The sequence below is a fragment of the Procambarus clarkii genome, chromosome 68 (assembly GCF_040958095.1).
Source record: "Procambarus clarkii isolate CNS0578487 chromosome 68, FALCON_Pclarkii_2.0, whole genome shotgun sequence".
Taxonomy (NCBI): Eukaryota; Metazoa; Arthropoda; class Malacostraca; order Decapoda; family Cambaridae; genus Procambarus; species Procambarus clarkii.
The window spans coordinates 12,703,715-12,724,844 of NC_091217.1; the positions used below are offsets into that span (position 1 = coordinate 12,703,715).

Below are 21,130 nucleotides of genomic sequence, written 5' to 3' on the forward strand. Positions count from 1 at the left end.
AATGCTGCTGGGTGTACAAACTCTGCCTGACCACAGGTAATACTCTCTTGTGATAGATTTGATGACCCTGACCCAAGCACATCTAGAGAACTATCATCAGTCTGGTTTAATGGATTTAAAATTTGTGCAAAATCATTTTGACTTTCTTGCTTTTCACCATAGTTTTCTATATCAGGTATATCATTTTTAGATACAAGCTTAATTTTTCTTTTCTTGTTCTGTACCTTAATAGTAGCGTAGTTTGATAAATTTTTAGACGAACTATTACATGAATTGAAATTAACAACAGAAGAATTTTGTTCCAAAGCCGTAAATATGGAGCCGTCACCCTTTGAAACTTTTTCGGCTTCATTTGATTTTCCATAGTTCATACTTGACCAAATATTATTATAATCATGCTCTTTTCCAATAGCCTCTGCCATATTTTTCTTTGTCAAGTCTGAAATCAAATGTCGAGAAGGTACTGCTTGAAAGGCTTGAGCAGGCACAGGAGGCAGCAATGGAGTTTGTGCGGTCTCGTACTTAACACTAATTGCTGGCTGACCATTACATTTGGCTTGTGGCTGTGGCAACTGCAAAACAACAACAAAGTTAAAATAATACTCATATATATCTAATTGACTCAAAATGCATCTAAAAAGATTATGTATGGAAAACCCTAAGATGAATGTAATGAAATGCTTATTTCTGAAGGAGCCCTGGCGCCAGATTCATGAAGCAGTTCCACAAGTACTGTACTTACAAACGTGTACATCTTTCCTAAATCTTTGACGGCTTTGGTTACATTTATTTTACAGTTTACAAGCATGAAAACTTCCCAATCAACTGTTGTTATTGTTATAAACAGCCTCCTGGTGCTTCGGAGTGCATTAACTGTTTAATAATTGTAAACAAAGTCGCCAAAGATTGAGAAAAAATGTACAGGTTCGTAAGTTCTTGCATAACTGCTTCGTGAATCTGGCCCCCTGGTGACTCCCTGAACCTGTCATGCTGAGATTGTTTGGTCAACTAGATATCAGAGCCAGAATGTGCCCCCACCACAAAGGCGCAGGGAGCCAGTAACAATCTGCAATCACACCAGAAAGCATCCAGAAAGTCAGCGAACCTTTGCAGACAACTGGCTCACTGAAAACTAGCCAGAACCTGTTGTTATTGTTGGCAGTTACCAGGCTGCCTGGACTCTAGCCCACAGCTGGCTTCTAAGGATCAGTTCTGGTGCTAATGAACAATTTCTGAACATTTTTTTCAATGAACAACAATTTTTTTTTAAAGCCTTTCCCCAATGACCCCGTCAAAGAGGCGACCCATAAAAGGGCCAATGTGGACAACAAGAGCCAGCCTTATAAACAGAGTGAGCACGTTGTCTACTAGCCAAAGCTGGGGAAACCACGTCAGACCCAGCTGACCACCTCGACCAAAAGAAGGCGAAGCCCTAGCCCTCTGCAGGAAGACCGAAGAAACTGCCAGCCCCCTTCCCCCGACACACAACAAGTCAGAAATAAGACAGCAACTCACAGAAGCCATCAACAAAAGCTGATCAACACAGTCCTCAAGAAAAAGCAGAGAACAAAAGAGAGAAGCTGACAGAAGAGCCAGGGCCCAAGGCGAGTCCAAGGAAGAAGCCAGCACATCTTACTGACATGTGAGACGAGAGGTAAAAAATAAGTCGACCGCCTCCCGGATCTTGAGCATGCAGCTGCACAAGGCTCATACCTCGGGAAAGAGCAGGAGCTAAGAGGCAATAATTGAAGGGATAGGCAATGAGAAAGGTATCAAATAATATATACATGGAAAATACTGGAGGGCCAGGTCCCAAATTTGCACAGTAGAATATACTGGAGCAAAAGGAATAATTATACTGGAGCAAAAGGTACGAAGGAGAATGCAGAATAGAACCAGTGCCCAAAGGTCGAGGTGGAGGTGTGGTATGTGGTGCCATAGGCACAATCAGAGAACATCAGAGGTTCATGGCTGTTCAACACCTTCCCAGCAAGCGTTAGAAACACTGCCAGAACAAAGGTGGATATATTCAAGAGGCACTTGGACAGGTTCTTGCAAGAAGTGCCAGATCAACCAGGCTGTAGTGGATACGTGGGCCTGCAGGCCGCTCTAAGCATTAGCCAAGTTATCACAAGTCGAGGAGTAGCAGAACTCCCGAAACCCTCTCCAGGTATGCTCCAGATATCCCAAACTAAACCCTGCCCCAAGTACAAAACCCTCAGATGCTTCGGAGCTGGATGCAGGTGAGGAGGAGAAGGGCAAGCCAAGCTCACTAGGGAAGGAACAGGAGAAGTGGATGGAACCAAGGTTGAGTCGACCAACACCCTATGCGGGAGTACCCAGAGCACAGGTTCGAATTCTCATCAAGGCTCCTACTGATTTTCTCATTGATACATTAAATGTTATTTCTCTGTGCTATTCAAATAAATGTACAGCCTTATTAAGGCAGTCTTGAGCCTATCCAACCATCACCTGGACAAGCTGAAAAATGTCACAGGGCCTGAGATTAAGCTGCTGTCATCAGATGACAGTTAGGAAAAGTGGGTAGATAGGAAATTAGCTGTTTCTTTAGAGCACTACTTGGCAGTCCCTGTGATGCCAAGAAGGGATTGATAAAGTTTTGAGTGAATTGTCTGGTTACACTGGGTTAGAGGAACTTTTAAATAATGCCTCTGTAGTACCAGCATAACCACTAGGAATGATACCTGCAGCACTTTTGAAGAATGTCTCCTTGCCCTGAGTGTCATGGTCCTGTGTAATGGTATGTTTAGGAGAGCTTATTTTAGTGAGTATCTGAGTAAAACAACTAAAATTTAACTGCTTAATTAATAATTATTTTTTTTTAATTGATTTGAATACTATACTATTTTAATTGGTAAAATTTACATAGACAATAAAAAAAAGTCTATATGCTAGAAGAACCAGTATCATCTAAGTTTATGTAGGACCAGCTCTAGAAATATTTGATAGGGAGGGAAGCCCAGGATCAAGAAGCCATCACATTAGAGGGACCATGCCTCCCAAAATACTTCATCTAGGGAAGTGGGCAGTTAGAATTCATGAACATTATGACTGAGGAGCCTACAATCTAGATCTAGAACGGTTTCAATGGAAGGTCCCAAGCATATTTCCATGTAGAAAAAATTATATAAAAGGGAAGGACAGCCACAGGACACATGGAGTCCAAAAACTTGGACCTACTTTACTTGTACTCTAACCCTTAAACTGCGCATGGCGTGTATATACACTATGAGTAACATGTCCCACTATGCGCATGGCGTACATATGCGCCATAGGGTGCCAGGTACGATTTAAATGGCCCGCGGCTACATGGGGTTCACATTAGCTTCCTCAGGGCTCTTGTAAACAGACGCCATTTTTTTTTTTAAATCGTGGGCAATATTCTCAGGTGTGAGAGGCACAGTACTGTTGGAGCAACCAAGGTTGGCACACGCAGCATGAGCAAATAGCATTGCTGTTCAGCTTGTGACCACAGCATCGCTGAAAAATGTCTAAATAAATATATAATTGCTATTATTTAGCGCTGACAATATTACAGATGACCCCTGACTGTGATATAAATAACCAGGGTTGTGATAATAGCAGGATTGTTGTAATAATTAGCGCTGTGGGAGGAGTGATGCTGAGGGACGGAGGGAGATGGCATCATTTACTGACTGTGTGGTCACCTGTTATTGTCTGCATTCACCATACCAGCTCAGTGGTTCTCTATGGTGAACACAAATGTAGATACTTATATATAATGTGTGTATTAGTGTAATAACAGCAAAAGGATTATGCTGGGAGGAGCAATTTGGATGACGGAGGTGACGTCGTCTGCATGATTTGTCTGGCTGTGCAGAGGGATGCCACTATGCTCTTTAGGCACTCTACAAGCTTAGGTGTACAGTTACGGTGCATACAACATGTATATACTTATATATAATGTGTATATAGTGTAATAACACTGCAAACAGTATTGTTGGGGGAAAAAGTTTAGTGCGTGTGACCTTGAATGAGTGAGGCAGCCACCAGCTGACTGTGTGTATAGCGACGACTCTTAGTGCCTGAACTAACTATATCAGCTTAGTTGTACAGTTGTGGTGAACAAAACATGTAGATTCTTATATATAACGTCTATATATTGTGAATAAAATATAAAATAGGATGGTGGGAGGAAAAAGTGGGCGAGTGAGGCGTTGTTGAGGGGGTGGCAATGAGTGCCTGGCTGGTGTGTGGCAGTAACTCCTCGTTGCTTTTCGACTCTCAATACCAACTTAGTGGTTCGTTATGGTGAACAAAACATGCAGATACTTATATATAACCTGTGTGTATAGTGTAATAGCAGCAAAACTATTTGTTTATTGTTTTATGAACATAATAATTGAATCTCTAATATGCACACCATACTTTTGAGTATAGCGATTATTCACCACTTTTATTATGTAAATATATTACAATACACACTATTGAATAATATTACTGCAAAAAACTAAGAAAAAATCAGAGACATAAAAATAATTAAGTGATATCTTTGTGGCAACTCCCACCTGTCAGCGCAGGTGACGCTGACTGGCTCTGACGACCACTCTGTCAACGCCCACTTTTTGCCAGACTTCCTCGGTCAATTGCGCCCAAAATATGTCACCTATGATTATTTTTTTTTCCCCGCGCTCAGGGAACACTAACATTTTAAGAAGGTGAAATAATTTTTTAGAATTTTTTTTTCTTGTGCACAGGGATGTAAATGTCCTCAGGACCCCTGAGGAGTGGAAGGATTAAATAAAGCGACCTAATACAACCAAAATATTATTCATCATAGTGAATTACTACTGTACATATTAACCTACCAATGTCTGTGCATTCTTGAAGAACTGAATGATATCCCTCATGGCAGGACCAAACACATTATAATTACTAATGTAAGGTCGAACCCAGGTTGACAGCTGATCTTTAAAATTTGCAGCTGAAAATCGGCTATCACACAAAATTATTGCTCCAAAGTCATCCTTGTGACGAATAACTCTGCCAATAGCTTGGTTAACAGCTCGAGAGGCCTCTAGCTGGTACCAGGCATGACCTGTGAGTCCACGCTGAAAATAAACAATATACAGTATTTGAAATATATTACAATCTACAACAGAAATTATATAATAAACCAAACAACTGACTAGACCACTTCGATGAATAACAGAATGATAACTCGTAAGCGTGAAAGAAGGATCAGTCGAATCTGAAATCTTATTACAGTGTCATACTGAATAAAAGCAAATGAACATAACTTGAACCAGGTATCAAATGAAGGCTCACAGAGTAAATAAATGCCTGTAATTACTGAAGTGTAATTACTGGACGAGAGCTATGCATACGGTGTCCCATCTTTCCAGTACCCTTTATTATATAATGCTTTGAAACTACTGACGGTTTTGGCCTCCACCACCTTCTCACCTAACTTGTTCCAACCATCTGTCACTCTGTCTGCAAAAAGTGAATTTTCTTATATTTCTTTTGCAGCTTTGTTTAATTAGTTTAAATATATGACCTCTTGTTCTTGAAATTCCAGGTCTCAGGAATGCTTCCCTATAAATTTTATTGATTCCCATTACTATTTTGTGTGGTGATTATATAACCTCTTTTTCTTCCATCTTCTAGTTTTGGCATATTTAATGTCTCTAACCTATTCTAGTAACTCTTTTCCTTCAGTTTTGGAAGCCATTTAGCTGTATGTCTTTGCACCTTTTCCAGTTTGCTTTCTAAGATATGGGCACCATTCAAATGCACCATATTCCAGCTTTGGTCTCACAAAGGTTGAACAATTTCTTTCATATTTCACCACTGCACTGCACAACGCCCCTTTAGGCTCTCGTAGGTATAGCGTAGCATTCAAAACTCCTGCGGCTACACAGGGGTTCACATCAGCTTCCTCAAGGCTCTCGTAAACAGACACCATTTAAAGAAAAATGTCAAAATACATATGTAACTGGTATTATTTAGCTATGATAGTATTACAGAAGAGCTTAACTGTGATAAAAACTGTGTACAATATTCAGATATCAGTGAATCAATGCTGTATAAGATATTCACAGCACTAGCAACAGCACACTGCGTTATTTTGTCCATCTAAGAATCTTCAAATGACTTCTCATGTTCCTTTACAAAATAAACTTGTGGAAAATTATTCATTTACAGGATTTAGTGACCAGGATTCTGATAATAGCAGGATTTTGGGGAGAATTAGAGATGTGCCACGAACCCACGAGTTCGGACACCAAACAAGCAGTGCCTGAAACGAAGGGGCCAACAGGACTACTCTCCCCTGGAAAATCTCCAAGTAAGCCAGGACCCAGAGCAACAACTGAACCAGGAGGAAGAGGTATAGGTAACCCTACCTCGACCAGTCTAGTCAAAAGGCATCGACCCTAAAGGCCTCGCAGTCAGGCAAGAACACTGCATATACTGGAAGACACCTCGATTATGCTGATGCGAAGAGGTCCACCTTCGGGAATCCGAACATCTGGCAGAACCAACTGAACGAGTCGGCGTCAACGGTCCATTCCATGGGCGGGGGAATGAATCGGGACAGGCTGTCCGCCAGGACGTTGGACACCTCCCGGACGAGAATGGCCAGGAGAGTCAAAGTCTGAGAACTCAGCCGACAAGTCACCTGATGAGACCAGCTCCAAAGAGCCAAGGACCACATCGAACCCCCCCTCAGTTCAGGCAATGAACCACCGGGAAGCAGTTCGAATAGAGCCGGAGCGTTGATCCGCGGGCGACCCGAAACCTCCAAAGTGAATACCACACCGCCGTAAACTCCCACACCGTGCTGTGGGCCCGACGAAAGGACGGACCCCACCGCCCCTGGCCAGCCTGGTGAGCACTGGTCACAAAGCCCTAGCCAAGAGATGACGCGTCCATGAACACATTGAGTGAGGGCTCGGGTAGGCATCAAAGCAATAAACCCTGAAAAACTCAAAGAGGAAGCCAGCGATGCAAGGCCCCCCGGGGACCGAACCCAGTGATCGCTAGAGAGAGAGAGGCAGAAGGGACGTCCACGGAGGAACCAGAACAGCCGAAGAAGCCAAACCCGACCAGGCGGGTAGACCACCATCACAAAGTTCAGGCTCCTGCACAAGCCCTCGAGCAACTGCCGGGTGACCCGGGATCCCCCAGAGACAAGCAAAGGGGGGACCGCAGCTAGAAGGAGAGATTCCAGAGAAAGAGACATGGAAGCTACCCAAGAGTCCCACACAAGACCCAGCCAAGTCTGAACATGGGAAAGGACCAGATGGGATTTCCCCCAGTTCACCAGGAACCCGAACCCGGCGAGCAGATACGCGGACCGACTGGGAGCCCAGACCAGCCAGTCATCGAGGTAGGCCAACACCTGAACACCTAAAAGGCTTCACCCGGGTAAAGCGTGTGAACAAGAGAGGAGTCAGGTTCAACCCGTATGGGAGACAAAGAAAACAGTAACCGAGATGCCCCAAAACAAAACTGAGCCAGTCCCTGAACCCTAGATGAATTGAAACGTGCCAGTATGCGTCCCGGAGGTCGAGGGACTCATTCAAGCACCCGGCTCCAACAGAAGCCTGACCTGGGACAGAGTAGCCATCCAAAAGGAGGGGCTAGAAACCCAGGGGTTCAAACGGGATAAGTCCAGAATGAACCGCAGGTCCGCACAGTCCCGGGACTGGAAACAGGCGGGAAACCCACCTGTGAGACGTCGTCATTTAGACCACGCCGTAGTGCACCCTCTTCGAGGTGACCTGACAGAGCGCAGGAGCAGAGGACTGCCCCGAACCCTCCAGAAGGAGGCGGGGCCACCCAATGCCACCGCAGGCCGTTGGAAACAACCCGAAAATTCCACAAATCGTGTGACCAGGCATGAGTGAACAGAGCAAGTCTCCCCCCAATTGCCCCGTCAATGGGACGAACTGCAAAAGGGCAGAAACCCCTTGCGAGAACCTGCCCTTCGCACAGAGCGACCACAGCGCCAACCAGATGAAGATGGGTCCGAAGGCGGCGCCGGCTATTAAACTGTGGCCAGTGGCCTACCACAATTTAAAGAGCACCGAGCTCTGCACAACCCCTCCGAGAAGGAACCCCCCCAACCCCCGGGGACCCCAGAGAACCAACAAGTCTGACATCGGACGACAAATAGACGAAGCATTCTGCAGAAACTGCGCAACCGCAGACTCCACAAACAGCAAAGGACAAAAGGGGCAATGAATCCCAAGACCCGGGACCCAAGCAGATTCCACAGAGGAGGCCAGCACCACCTGCCGACATGCGAAACGAAAAACTGGGACACCGCATCCTGCAGGATCGGCGCTTACAGCTTCAACAGAGCAGATGAAGCACGCACTGCCGAGACCAAAGCATCAGACCCAGAACAGCTCCAAGTGCCTCCACATCCTCCTGAAGCCAATTCGAAGACAGCTCCAGGAGGAAAAAGAACCGCGAAACCAAAGCCAACAGGCCATGAGCACGCAAATCCTCAGCGACCAGGACAGCCGAAAAGGAAGGAACCTGCACATGCAGCTGCACCACCCCAACATCCCGCTCAAAAGCCGGGGCGAACAAACACACATTGAGGTGCTCAAACTCGCCCCCTATCCCCCACAGAAAAACCTGGACCACCATCAGCGCCTCGCGCAACTCATGCATGCAGGTACAACAGAAAGGATGCCGAGCATCCAATGAAAACACAGGGCAGTCCGCAAGCCAGGACGACTCCGGAACCTCATACCGAATCCTGTAGGGAAACGAAGACCCAAACCTGAAAGAAGACGGATTTATAAAAGAAGCATAAATCAGGTCGCACAGGAGGTAAGCCACTAAGGCGTCCCGCACCTCAGAAGGTGGGATGTGGGAAGCCGAAAACCTCCGAACACCCCTCAGTCCAGGTCCCTGAAAACCCAAACAGGACAGCTATGGGGCATCCGGAAAGGCAACCAACCAAGCGCATTACAGCAACCCAAACCTCGCATGCAATGCAGAAGCTGCCTGCACTCAAATCACAGTGACAATGGACCGGGTGAACTGGAGTACATGCAAGGAACACTACTCGCAAGACTCTTGGTCAAAGGTGTCATCTACACAACAGGCAGCATGGTGGAGACAAAGATGAGGAATGTCACCCTGAGACAAGGAATCGGAGCAACTTTCAAACTCGCACAATGCCGAGCTACGCCTACCTTTCCTACCTTTCCGAGTGCCTGACCTGGTAGATGGCAGACAGACTGCTTTCAATTAAACGGAAGTGTCTATAGGCCATTGCTCTTTGTGCCTCTCTGAGGAGGCCAGGCTCTGGTGCTGGTCCCCAGCAGGCCTAGAACTCCAACGATTGACTGTTGCCACAGTCTAATATATATACATTAGCCCGGTATAGCTCCGGGGAGCCGGGGGGGGCTCTCCACAGAAAATGTATTGTGTATATTATTGCCATACTTCTAAGTGAGCAAGTTCAACAAACCTTGACATTACGCATACTAAGTACTATAGTAAATAATAATTTGGAATACAGTATACTGAACACTGGTTAAAGTAAATTTTAATGCCATAGAATAATGTGGGTGAATTAAAACAAAACATGATAATGTGTGTGACACAATTGTTCAGGTACAACTTACTTTGAATTTTAATTGTACTTCCTCAAGATACTTCCGTTTTAAAACAACCCGGGGATCCTTAAAAGGAGGATAAGGCAGTCCTGTGATAATAACAGCACGGCCATTACGATCAGCAAAATCCAACCCTTCTGAGACCTGAAAAGTTATGCTGTTACAAACAATTGAAAAGCAAATTGAATATCAGATGATGGGAGATAGACAGATAAATAGATAATTATTAAATAAATAAAATAAAATAACAAATAAATAAAATAAAATTAAAATAAAATAATTAAAATAAAATAATTAAAATAAAATAATTAATTAAATAAATAAATAAATAAATAATTAACACCATAATAATTAACCAGCCTTTAATTAAATAAATAACTAATTAAATAAATAAATAAATAAATAAATAAATAAAATATATATATAGGTTCAAACACTGAGCAAGCAGTGCCTGAAACTAAGGCTGAGCCGGGCACCAGGGTCCCAGAAGGATCACCCTACCCCTGTAGGACTCCAATTGTGCCAGGACCCAGAGCAACAGCTGGACTGGGAAGAAGAGGTACAGGAACCCCCACCTTGACCAGTCCAGCTGAAAGGCATCTACTATGAAAGCCACCAGTTGCAGAATGGTGCAGTGTAAAGAGGAAGATGCAGAGACCAAGCCAATGTGGAAAAGGTCAGCCAGGACACTAGAGCCAGAGTGACAGAGGGGGTAAACAGGTACTTGTACCATCAGCAAAGAACTGAGGGTAGAGCAGCTGGCTGGCCTGGGCTGGCTGCCTCCCTCCCTCCCCCTAAATGAAGGAACAAGAGAAGGAGGTGTGGCAAACAAGCTCACATGAGCTTTATGAAGTTTTGATCGTTTGTTTATATTGTTGGGGGAGTTCATTTACCAGTTTTGAGGCTGCAGTCTTGCTTCTAACCAGCAGTGGTCTGTTTTATCTTGCTGTCTTTCTGGTTGCCTTTGCTGGTGGTGGCAGACATGAATATATTCATATAAATTTTATCATATGTGCCACTGCTCACTGTGCCTCTCTAGAGGGCACCAGGATCTTGCTCATGGTCTCTGGTAGGTATAAAAGAACTCCACAACTGATGGCACCTAGTAGTTTGACACTATATCAGCACAGTAGCTACAGGAAGCCACAAGGGGCTCCCCCCAGAAAGTAAGTTACTGAATACTTACTAAATACAAGTACTGCATCAGAATCCTAAATACAATGATTTAAGCAGTACCACATAATAGATAAAACTTAACTACCTAATTTTCTGCTTATTTATTTTCTTAAAACATCTTTCAATCTCATGCATTCTGCAAACACTTTTAAACAATTTCCAAATGGACAGTTTATTGTAATGTGAAGCATTAATTTGAACAAAATAAAGGCTGGTTTCTACTTTGCTACAATAGATGCATTTTGTTCTATTCTTTTATTTCTTTTAACACATTCTTGTTCCTTGGCACAAGTTTTGAATGCATTCACATTTATGATAGTTAAACCAGCATGAAAAAATATTTAATACATTTTATGTTCTCTGCCACAGATGTTTTAAATGTCTTAGATGGTATCAACATGAGGCAAATGTCCAAAGGATATAAGGGATTAAGACAAAGATTTTAAGATACAAAATTTGACAGACGGTTTCGTCTTGTTTCTGATGGAACTGTCTGCCGACATTCTGTCAATTCAGGTCGTTGTTGTCTAGGGTCTAGGTGCCCGCCCTGGGGCAGTGACAACAGACAACCTGCTGCAGGAGCAAGGAACAATACCTCTGTCAACTTTATTTCAGCAGACAGTCTACTTGAAATAGTCAAAGCAACGTCCACCAGGACCTTTCCCCCCCCCACATCCACAAGGCTGCCCGTCACCAAGCAGCAACCAAACTCAACAGTCTGCTGACAAAAGTCAACAAAGCTCCTAGAACCATTGGAGCATGGTACAATCTCCTAATATTATATTTGGGAATGCACGCCTAGCATTACTGCCGAGAAGAGACAGACAAGTCATTAGCAATCTCAATAATTAAGGCTCTTAATGAATTCCCCACTACAGGTGCGATCAGAATCATAACCAGCAATATTGCCCCCAGGAACACCATGACAGCACAGGCTCTACAAGACAAACACACACATAGAGCTTCAGACAGTAGCAGGAATCCATAGGAAAACAATACTGGCATAGAACCCTTGACTGCTCGAGAATCTGAGGTGTACAAAGCAGCCATGTCTTTCCCAACAGGTTCAGCAGGGGGCTTCACAGGCCTAAGACCCCAGCACATCAAACAAATAATGAACCCAGTGCTTGGAGATGCCACAAAGGACCTTCTAGTGGAACTTACCAGATTCTCTAACATGTGTTTGGCTGGCAGAGTCCCTGAGGACATCAGGCCACTCTCTTTTATGGAGCAGCACACTGTGCTCCAAAGAAGAAGGATGGGGAAATCAGGCCCATTGCCGTTGACAACACCCTCCGATGCCTCGTAGTTAAGGCTGCAGTGAGATCTATCAGCCAGGAAGCAGCCACCTTGCTGAATCCTAATCAGCTCAGGTTTGGGATCCCCCTAAGCTGTGAAGCTGCAGCACATGCACCGCATGCTTATATTGCTGATCCCTCAGACCAGAAGGCATTAGTAAAGCTTGACTTTAAAAATGCCTTCAATCAATTCAGAAGAGATGCTGTCCTCAGGGCTGTACACAACCATTTCCTTCCCCTTTACCCATTCATCTGATCGTGCTACAGTGGGGACTTTAGGCATATTTTTGGGGAACATGAAATAGACTCCTGTGAAGGTGTCCAACAAGGTGATCCCTTAGTTCTCCCTCCTTTTCTGCTTAGCTATCAAAGAGGTCACTGATAGTCTGACAAGCGAGCTGAACATCTGGTACCTGGATGATGGCACTCTCGCCGGAACCCCAGATACATTTTGGAGGATACAAGGAAAATCCAGGAGCAACGAGCAACCTTGGGCTTCTTTCTCAATGCATCCAAATGCGAAATAGTCTCCTGCAACCCGGACATCACTGGCCAAATAAAAACTGTTCTTCCAGACATTCTCGTTGTCGAGCCTCCTGGGTGCCCCCATTGGCCTGCAAGCAATCGAGGAGGTCCTGGATGCAAAAATCACTGACCTAAGGAGAATTCTGGACAGAATTGACAAAATTGATGCCTATCTCTTCCTAAGTTGACTTACTTTCTGAGGTATTCTCCATCCTACATCAGCCCTAAATCAAATGTGTATGACACCCTTCTGAGGTCCACGCTGGTGAAAGTCTTGAACCTTCCGTTAGACAACTCTCAATGGGAGCAAGCAACCCTCTCTGTAAAACTCGGCAACCATGGTGTCTGCACAGCCTCCCAGATTGCTCAACCAGCCTTCCTTTCCTCCCCCCCACCCCCCATGCATCGTACAACCTCGTACGAGATTTCCTACCTAAACCCGAGTGATTCAGCAATAATACACGATCCCGCTTTCACTGAATATTCAAATCAGTGGGATGCTCTTGCAGCCTCTGCACACATCATATCTTGAGGTTATCTTGAGATGATTTCGGGGCTTTAGTGTCCCCGCGGCCCAGTCCTCGACCAGGCCTCCACCCCCAGGAAGCAGCCCGTGACAGCTGACTAACTCCCAGGTACCTATTTACTGCTAGGTAACAGGGGCATTCAGGGTGAAAGAAACTTTGCCCATTTGTTTCTGCCTCGTGCGGGAATTGAACCCGCGCCACAGAATTACGAGTCCTGCGCGCTATCCACCAGGCTACGAGGCCGCCCTCAACAGTCAAAATAAACAGTCCAGCTGGGACCACCAACTAGTGGAAAAAATAGCTGATGCCATGCTCAGTGCTGCAACATCAGACAAGGAGAAAGCCCGCCTCAGAGGAGTGAATGCCCCCATGCAGGAGACTTCCTCCTGGCAGTAACCATGTCGGCAATGGGCACGCATCTAGATCCAGAATCCCTTCGTGTAGCAGTGGCCCTCCGCCTTGGTGCCCCAGTTCCCACTGAATACAAGTGTATTTGCAACAGGGTGGAAGCAGACCAATATTGACTGCATGGGTTGCACTGCGGAAGATCCAAGGGCTGGCATGCAAGACACAACGAGTTCAATGACATCATCAAGAGGAGCCTTGTCTCAGCTCCATGCCCAGCGGAGAGAGAACCTCGCATCCTAAGGGGCCAAAACCCCGATGTCCCCGCACTTCACCCCGATGGCATCACAATATACCCCTGGAAGAGGGGCAGACAGCTGATGTGGGACTACAAGTGTATATCCACCCCTGGCTGACATCTACATACACTTCGGTGCTGATCAAGCAGATGAGGTGGCCAACCACAGGGAAACAGCAGAATCAGCTACTAGAAGGTCAATACACCTTTGTTACCATAGCATCTGAGATGCATGGCCCCTGGGGTAGGATTGCCTTGGGATTTCTCAAGGAATTAGGCTCCAGGCACATTGCCATCACCAGAGACCCAAGGACTGCCAGTTTCTTGTTTCAGCGCCTCAGTGTGGCAATCTGGAGGAGAAACGACTGCTGCGTTCTCGGTTCCTCTCCGGAAGCGGAAGAGCTCCAAGAGATCCATAACCTTTAAGCACTAATTGTATTAACTAATGTACATCTTGTAACCTTTAAATATCTAAACTAAATATCTAAACTAAATATCTAAACAAACACAACACAAAAGGAAAGGGGTGGTAGGAGAAAAGCACACAGAAACTGTATTGGAGGGAACCATAAACATTCCCTCTAATGCGTTACGTGTGATTTCTTCTGAGGCTAAGGGTCCCCTTCTTCCAGTCAGAGGTGGTACTCCCTGCCTATTTAAAAAAAAAGGAAAAACAGACATTGTAAAATATAATTTAATCTTGATGACTATATAACACCTTTGCCTTAGATAAGCAGACCTACCTTTTATTAATAATGTACAGTATTGTCTATATATGATACATGATAATGTGTAAACTGATCCTATCATCTATAAGCATTAAAAAGTTAGAGAAGATGTGAAGCTCTTGACTGACATTTGATCTTAATATGCAAGCTTGATTTTTGACAGTTGCTTCCTAGTAATGCACAAGGTATCATTTAGTGATCATACATAGGAGCAAGGTGTATAGGAGTAAGATGAATTTCACATTTCTAATGTGTGTGGGACCAGGTCCTCTTTTTATAGACTTCTTTGTGATCAATTATAAAGTGATGATTATTAGTAAATGTACTAAGTTTTACTGAAATATATTTATTGTTTTAGTTACAAAAGAGATGAAACAGCCAGTCTAATAAGCAGGCAAACTACCTGATGACAGCATCCTCCAGGAGGACCTTACATACGGGTAATCAAAACAATCAGCTTAGTAGTCACCGTACATAGAACCAAGTCCTCACCTTTCCTCGGCAAACAGCCATGAAGCAAGCTCCTTTGAGTGAAGGATCATTAATTTTCTGGTAGAATTCCTCCATAGCACTAAGAAACTCTTCCTTTGTTTGTGGCTCAACAAAGATGGGCTACAGAGAAAACAAAAAATAAATATCTAGAACCGCTTGACACATACTGTACAACACTTGCAGCACATTTTATACAATTTACTTTAGTTTCATGTCTAAACTTTCATGATACTGAACAAGTGTTCAGCATTAAGAAACACTCCTTTTTGAACAGCTCCTCAAATGTACCCAGTCACAACCTGAACACATTACATTCCCACCAGGTTCTCATTGTCCTGTGCCTCACAGTGATACTTAACTTTCTAACAATCAAAGCACCTAACTGAGGAGGGTAGAAGGAAAATTTAAATCCACCATATAAGAGATTGCGTGCTATGACAAAAAAAAAAAAAAAAAAAAAAAAAAAAAAAAAAAAAAAAAAACACGTTAAATGTAATGAAATGCCATTTTCTGGGTGAGACCCGGAGGCTTCCCAGAGCTATACCGGGGTGATGTGTATATATTAGACTATGGCAACAGTCAATCGAAGGAGTTCTAAGCCTACCGGGGACCAGAGCCAGAACCTGGTCCCCCTCAAGAGAGGCACGAGGAGCAATGGCCTAAAGACACCCCCGTGTAATTGGTAGCAGTCTTTGTCTGCCATCTACCAGGTCAGGCACCCAGAAAGGTAGGAATCTCAAAACAAACTATGTACTGCTGGTCAAAAATTACAAACCAAAAGCCGAACTAGCAAACAGAATTCCCCAATTAAAAACAAGGAAACAAACACGACGTCACCACAACCACCACGCATCCATCTGCGCAACCTTTCCCCCTCCCCGGGAGGGAAACTGGGGGGTCCCAGACCTCTACGCCGGCATCTCTCCTCAGTTCAGAGGTCGAGTATCAAAATCGCGAAAAGCTGCCAACTGGAGGGAGGGAGGGATGCCGTGGAGCCTCCAGGTCTCACCCAGAAAATGGCGTTTCATTACAATACAACCTCGATTCAACGTACCCCGATTCAATGAATCTCCGGCTAGTTCGCACACTTTTCAGGCCGGATTTACTCACCCGGTTCGACGAACAATGGTTCGCTGGAGCGGGGTATGTTCGGATTTGCTTACGATGTCCAGAGAGAGTTCACAGGCTGGTGGAAAACTTTCCTCAGTCTTCGTCTTTCAAACTTTGAAACTTCGGCTCCCTGGAGCTACCTAACCAAAGATAAGAAGAAAAGGGATTTATCCGGGAGGCGGTCGTCACTCGCTCCTGAACTCAAAGTCGAGACAACAGGCCGCAACCTGCGACCCAAAGCTATACACGCCCGAAAAGGACTAGGAACATTAACAAGGTAACGTGCAGCCAGGACCCTGTTCGACCTCCAATAGCCACGTGTCCAAAAGATAGGCCAGGACATCACCAAAACAGCATCAGAATGCCGAACTTAAGAATGGCGTGGGCACAGGGAAAGACCGCAGGCTGGCTGCACCGAATAGTCCCTGTGAACAACCTGGGAGACCCCGCACCCTGGAATAGGGAAGAAGGGGAAAACTGGGTCAACCTAAAGCGCGTCCTCTGTCCATAGAGGCCGTAACGCGCAAATAACGGCGAAGAGCCACAGACAGACACAAAACATGATGCACCCCCGGTCTAACCAACCAAGCATCAACAAGCTAAGGATCCCTCCGGAAAGCAGCAGACTCAGTCTTCATCAGAAAAGAAGGAGATAGCTGCAAACGAAGAAAAGACCACCAGGACTGAAAGAACAGAAACCCCTGCGCCGGAGAAGAGCATGAAACTCTCTGACCCGACCCCCAGAGACCAACGCCAACAAGAAAAAGAGCCGTAGAAAACAGTCCTAAGCCAAGGGGGCCACCCCAAACTGAGGAGAAGGGAACAGACAGCACCCAGTGCAACGACCAGGACAGCTCAGGCGGCGCATGAGCAGGCCAGAGGTGAACAATGGCCGAGAAAACTTGCGGAATGGAACAGAAGTGACATCCACCCCAAATGCAAGCTGCAGCGGCTCCGCCAGTGAAACCCGAAACGAAGCGGCAGTATCTGGCATAAGAAGACGGTCCTGAAATAACCAAAAGAGAAAGGACAAAACCAACCAGAAATCGAAGACCACCTACGAAGAGACATGTGCCGAAAAGACCGCCAGAAAATTTCATACTGACATCAAGACGAAACTTGCAGGTGGGACACCAACGAAGCCACCTGGTCACCATACAAGTGGTGATAAACCCGCGTCAAAAAGACCAGACGCGAGAAGCAGAGAAGATTGAACCAGCCACGCACTGGAATAGTCCAATCTGCTGAAAGAGGCGGAGCCGTGGGAAGACCCTCGGGTTCGGACATCGAGCAAGAGGCGCCTGAAACCAGGGCTGGGTCGGCCACCAGAGCACCAACAGGACCACTCATTCCTTGCAAGTCTCTCTAAGCTAACCAGGACCCGGAGCAACAACCGAATCGGTGGGAAGAGGTACAGGTAACCCGAACTCGACCAGTGCAACAGAAAGGCATCAACCCCAGCGGCCACGCATTCTGGGAAGGGCGCCACATACACTGGAAGACGCCTCGACTAAGTCGATGCAAAGAGGTCCACCTCTAGGTGCCCATACGTCCGGCAGAGCAAATTGAATGTGTCTGTGTCGACCGCCCATTCCATGGATAGGGGAATGAACCGAGACAGGCCATTCGCCGGTACGTCTGACACCCTCTGAACGTGAACCACCAGGAGAGCCAAACCCCGAGAACTCTACAAGCGAGTCACATGAAGCGACCAGCTCCAAAGAGCCAAGGACCGCATCGAACCCTCGCGGTTCAGACAATGAGCCACTAAGGAGCAGTCTGAATGGAGCGGATCACTGCTCCACGAGCAACACGAACCCTCTGAAGGGAATGTCACATCACCGCGAACTCCTGTGCCATGCTGTGAGCCTGACGAAAGGACAGACCCCACTGACTCTGGCCGGCCTGATGAGCACTGGTCACAAAACTTCAGCTGGGAGACGAGGCAACCGTGAACACATCGAGTGAGGGCTTGGGGAGGCATCAGGGCATAGAACCCTGAAAAAGAAAAAAAGAAAAGAAAAAAAAACTCAGAGGAAGCCGGTGACGCAAGACTAACGGGATCCGAACACAACGATCACGAGAGTGGAGGAAATAATGCCCCCGAAGAACCAGAACATTCGCCAAAGCCAGATCCGACCCGACGGGTAGATCAGCATGGCCAAGATCAGGTTCCCACACCGCCGCTAAAACAACCGACGCATGACCCAGGTGCCCTCCAAAAACTGTCATAAGCGGGACTGCAGCCACAACAATGCCGCCAGAGGGAGAAACAAGGAAGTGGTCCGAGAGTCCCACACAAGACCCAGCCCAGTCCGAATCCGAGAGGGAACCAATTGGGACTTCCAATACATGAACACAAACCCGGCGAGCTGGTAAGGAACCAAATCCCTGGCGAGCAGACACACGGATTGGCTTGGAGCCCACACCAGCCAATTGTCGAGGTAAGCCAGAATCAACCGCGTCACCACAACCCAGTTAAGGCTCGTGGACACGCATGGTGCCAGATCCAACTGGAAGGAAGGCAAAGAAAGCAATGTCACTCCATGACAAAACCGAGCCAGTCCCTGAACACCAGATGAATCGGGACGTGCTAATACACGTCCAGGAGACCTAATGACACCATCCAGGTGCCAAAAGCAGCCGGACCCGAGACAGAGTGGTCATCTGAAAGAAGGGGCAAAAGACCCACGGCATCATAGAGGACAAGTCCAGTATGAATTGCAGATCTGTCCAGTCCCGTTTCGGGAACTGAAGACAGGCAGGAAACCTACTCCAGGATGACCTGACAGAGCGCATGGAAAGAGGCCTGCCCTGCAAGCCCCAATCCCCCCAAAGGAGAAGGAAAGAAGCAATGCCACCGCAAGCTGGAGGAAAAGGACCCGAATTGCCCACAAATCGTGGGACCAGGCAAGAACAAACAAGGCGAGCCTCCCCCCTCGCCCCACCAACAGGGCGAACCGTGAAAGGGCTGACAATCCCTTCGAGAGCCCGAATGAAACTCAGAGTTATCAGTGAGCCAACGACTCCGCAGGAGGGCCAGTCCCGAATCTGGCACTACTGACTTACGATGACTGAAGGAACCCTGAGACCTGGTGCGACCCTTCCGGGCAGGACCTCCACGGCCCCCCGGAGAACCAACAAGTCCGATATAGGCCGTCAACTAGACGAAGTCGCCTGCAGAAAATGCACCACCGCAGATTGCAAACAGCAACGGACAAAAGGGAATGAAAAACGAAGAGCCAGGGCCCAAAACGATTAAAAAAAATAGAACGAGCACCATTGATACCTGGTTGATGGGGTTTTGGGAGTTCTACTCCCCAAGCCCGGCCCGAGGCCAGGCTTGACTTGTGAGAGTTTGGTCCACCAGGCTGTTGCTTGGAGCGGCCCTGCAGACCCATATACCCACCACAGCCCGGTTGGTCCGGCACTCCTAGGAGAAAACAATCTAGTGTCCTCTTGAAGATGTCCACTGTTGTTCCAGCAATATTTCTTATGCTCGCTGGGAAGGTGTTGAACAACCGTGGACCTCTGATGTTTATACAGTGTTCTCTGATTGTGCCTATGGCACTCCTGCTCTTCACAGGTTCTATTCTGCATTATCTTCCATATCATTCACTCCAGTACGTTGTTATTTTACTGTGTAGATTTGGGACCTGGCCCTCAAGTATTTTCCATGTGTATATTATTTGGTATCTCTCTCGTCTCCTTTCTAGAGAGTACATTTGGAGGGCTTTGAGACGATCCCAATAATTTAGGTGTTTTATCTCGTCTATGCATGCCGTATATGTTCTCTGTATTCCCTCTATTTTAGCAATCTCTCCTGCTCTGAAGGGGGAAGTGAGTACCTGAGCAGTACTCAAGATGGAACAACACAAGTAATTTGAAGAGTACAATCACTGATGGGATCTCCCGATTTGAAGGTTCTCGTAATCCATCCTATCATTTTTCTGGCTGATGCAATATTTACTGGTTATGCTCCCTAAACATTAGGTCATCGGACATCATTATTACCAAATCCTTGACATGCTGTTTTCCTACTATGGGCATATTCGATTGTGTTTTGTACCCTGTATTATGCTTCAGATCTTCATTTTTGCCGTACCTGAAATTTATCACTGTTAAACATCATGTTATTTTCTGCTGCTCAATCGAAAACTTTGTTATATCTGCTTGTAATTTTTCAATGTCTTCAGCAGAGGTAATTTTCATGCTGATTTTTGTATCATCTGCGAAGGATGACACGAAGCTTTGACGTGTATTTTTGTCTATATCTGATATGAGAATAAGGAACAGTAGCGGTGCAAGGACTGTACCTTGAGGTACAGAGCTTTTAACTTCGCTTGGACTCGATTTTATTTGATTGACTGTTACTCTTTGTGTTCTGTTCGACAGGAAATTGAGTATCCAACATCTTACTTTACCAGTTATTCCCATTGACCTCATTTTGTGTGCTATCACCCCATGGTCACATATGTCAAACGCCTTTGCAAAGTCTGTGTATACATCATCTGCATTTTGCTTTTCTTCTAGAGCTTCTGTGATTTTGTCATAGTACTCACCTAATTGTGCTTGCGGGGGTTGAGCTTTGGCTCTTTGGTCCCGCCTCTCAACTGTCAATCAACTGGTGTACAGATTCCTGAGCCTACTGGGCTCTATCATATCTATATTTGAAACTGTGTATGGAGTCAGCCTCCACCACATCACTTCCTAGTGCATTCCATTTATTAACTACTCTGACACTGAAAAAATTCTTTCTAACGTCTCTGTGGCTCATCTGGGTACTAAGTTTCCACCTGTGTCCCCTTGTTCGTGTCCCACCCGTGCTGAAGAGTTTGTCTTTGTCCACCCTGTCAATTCCCCTGAGAATTTTGGAGGTGGTTATCATGTCTCCCCTTACTCTTCTGTTTTCCAGGGATGTGAGGTTCAGCTCCTTTAGCCTTTCCTCGTAGCTCAATCCTCTCAGTTCCGGGATGAGCCTGGTGGCATACCGCTGAATCTTCTC

General features: G+C 45.9%; 1 protein-coding gene across 3 annotated transcripts in view; it reads right to left on the reverse strand.

The window, feature by feature from the left end:
• The window catches only part of LOC123774818 (regulator of telomere elongation helicase 1 homolog), a 94,414-nt gene that overhangs the window by 12,365 nt on the left and 60,919 nt on the right, over window positions 1-21,130 (reverse strand). For all 3 annotated transcript variants that reach the window (XM_045769472.2, XM_045769473.2, XM_045769474.2), the window contains exons 15-18: window positions 15,016-15,135; window positions 9,636-9,770; window positions 4,851-5,093; window positions 1-572 (exon numbers count right to left, since the gene is read on the reverse strand). The exon at window positions 1-572 is cut by the window's left edge and continues 97 nt beyond it. In XM_045769472.2, coding sequence (XP_045625428.2) covers window positions 1-572; window positions 4,851-5,093; window positions 9,636-9,770; window positions 15,016-15,135 — 1,070 coding nt within the window. The remainder of the gene's footprint in view (window positions 573-4,850; window positions 5,094-9,635; window positions 9,771-15,015; window positions 15,136-21,130) is intronic.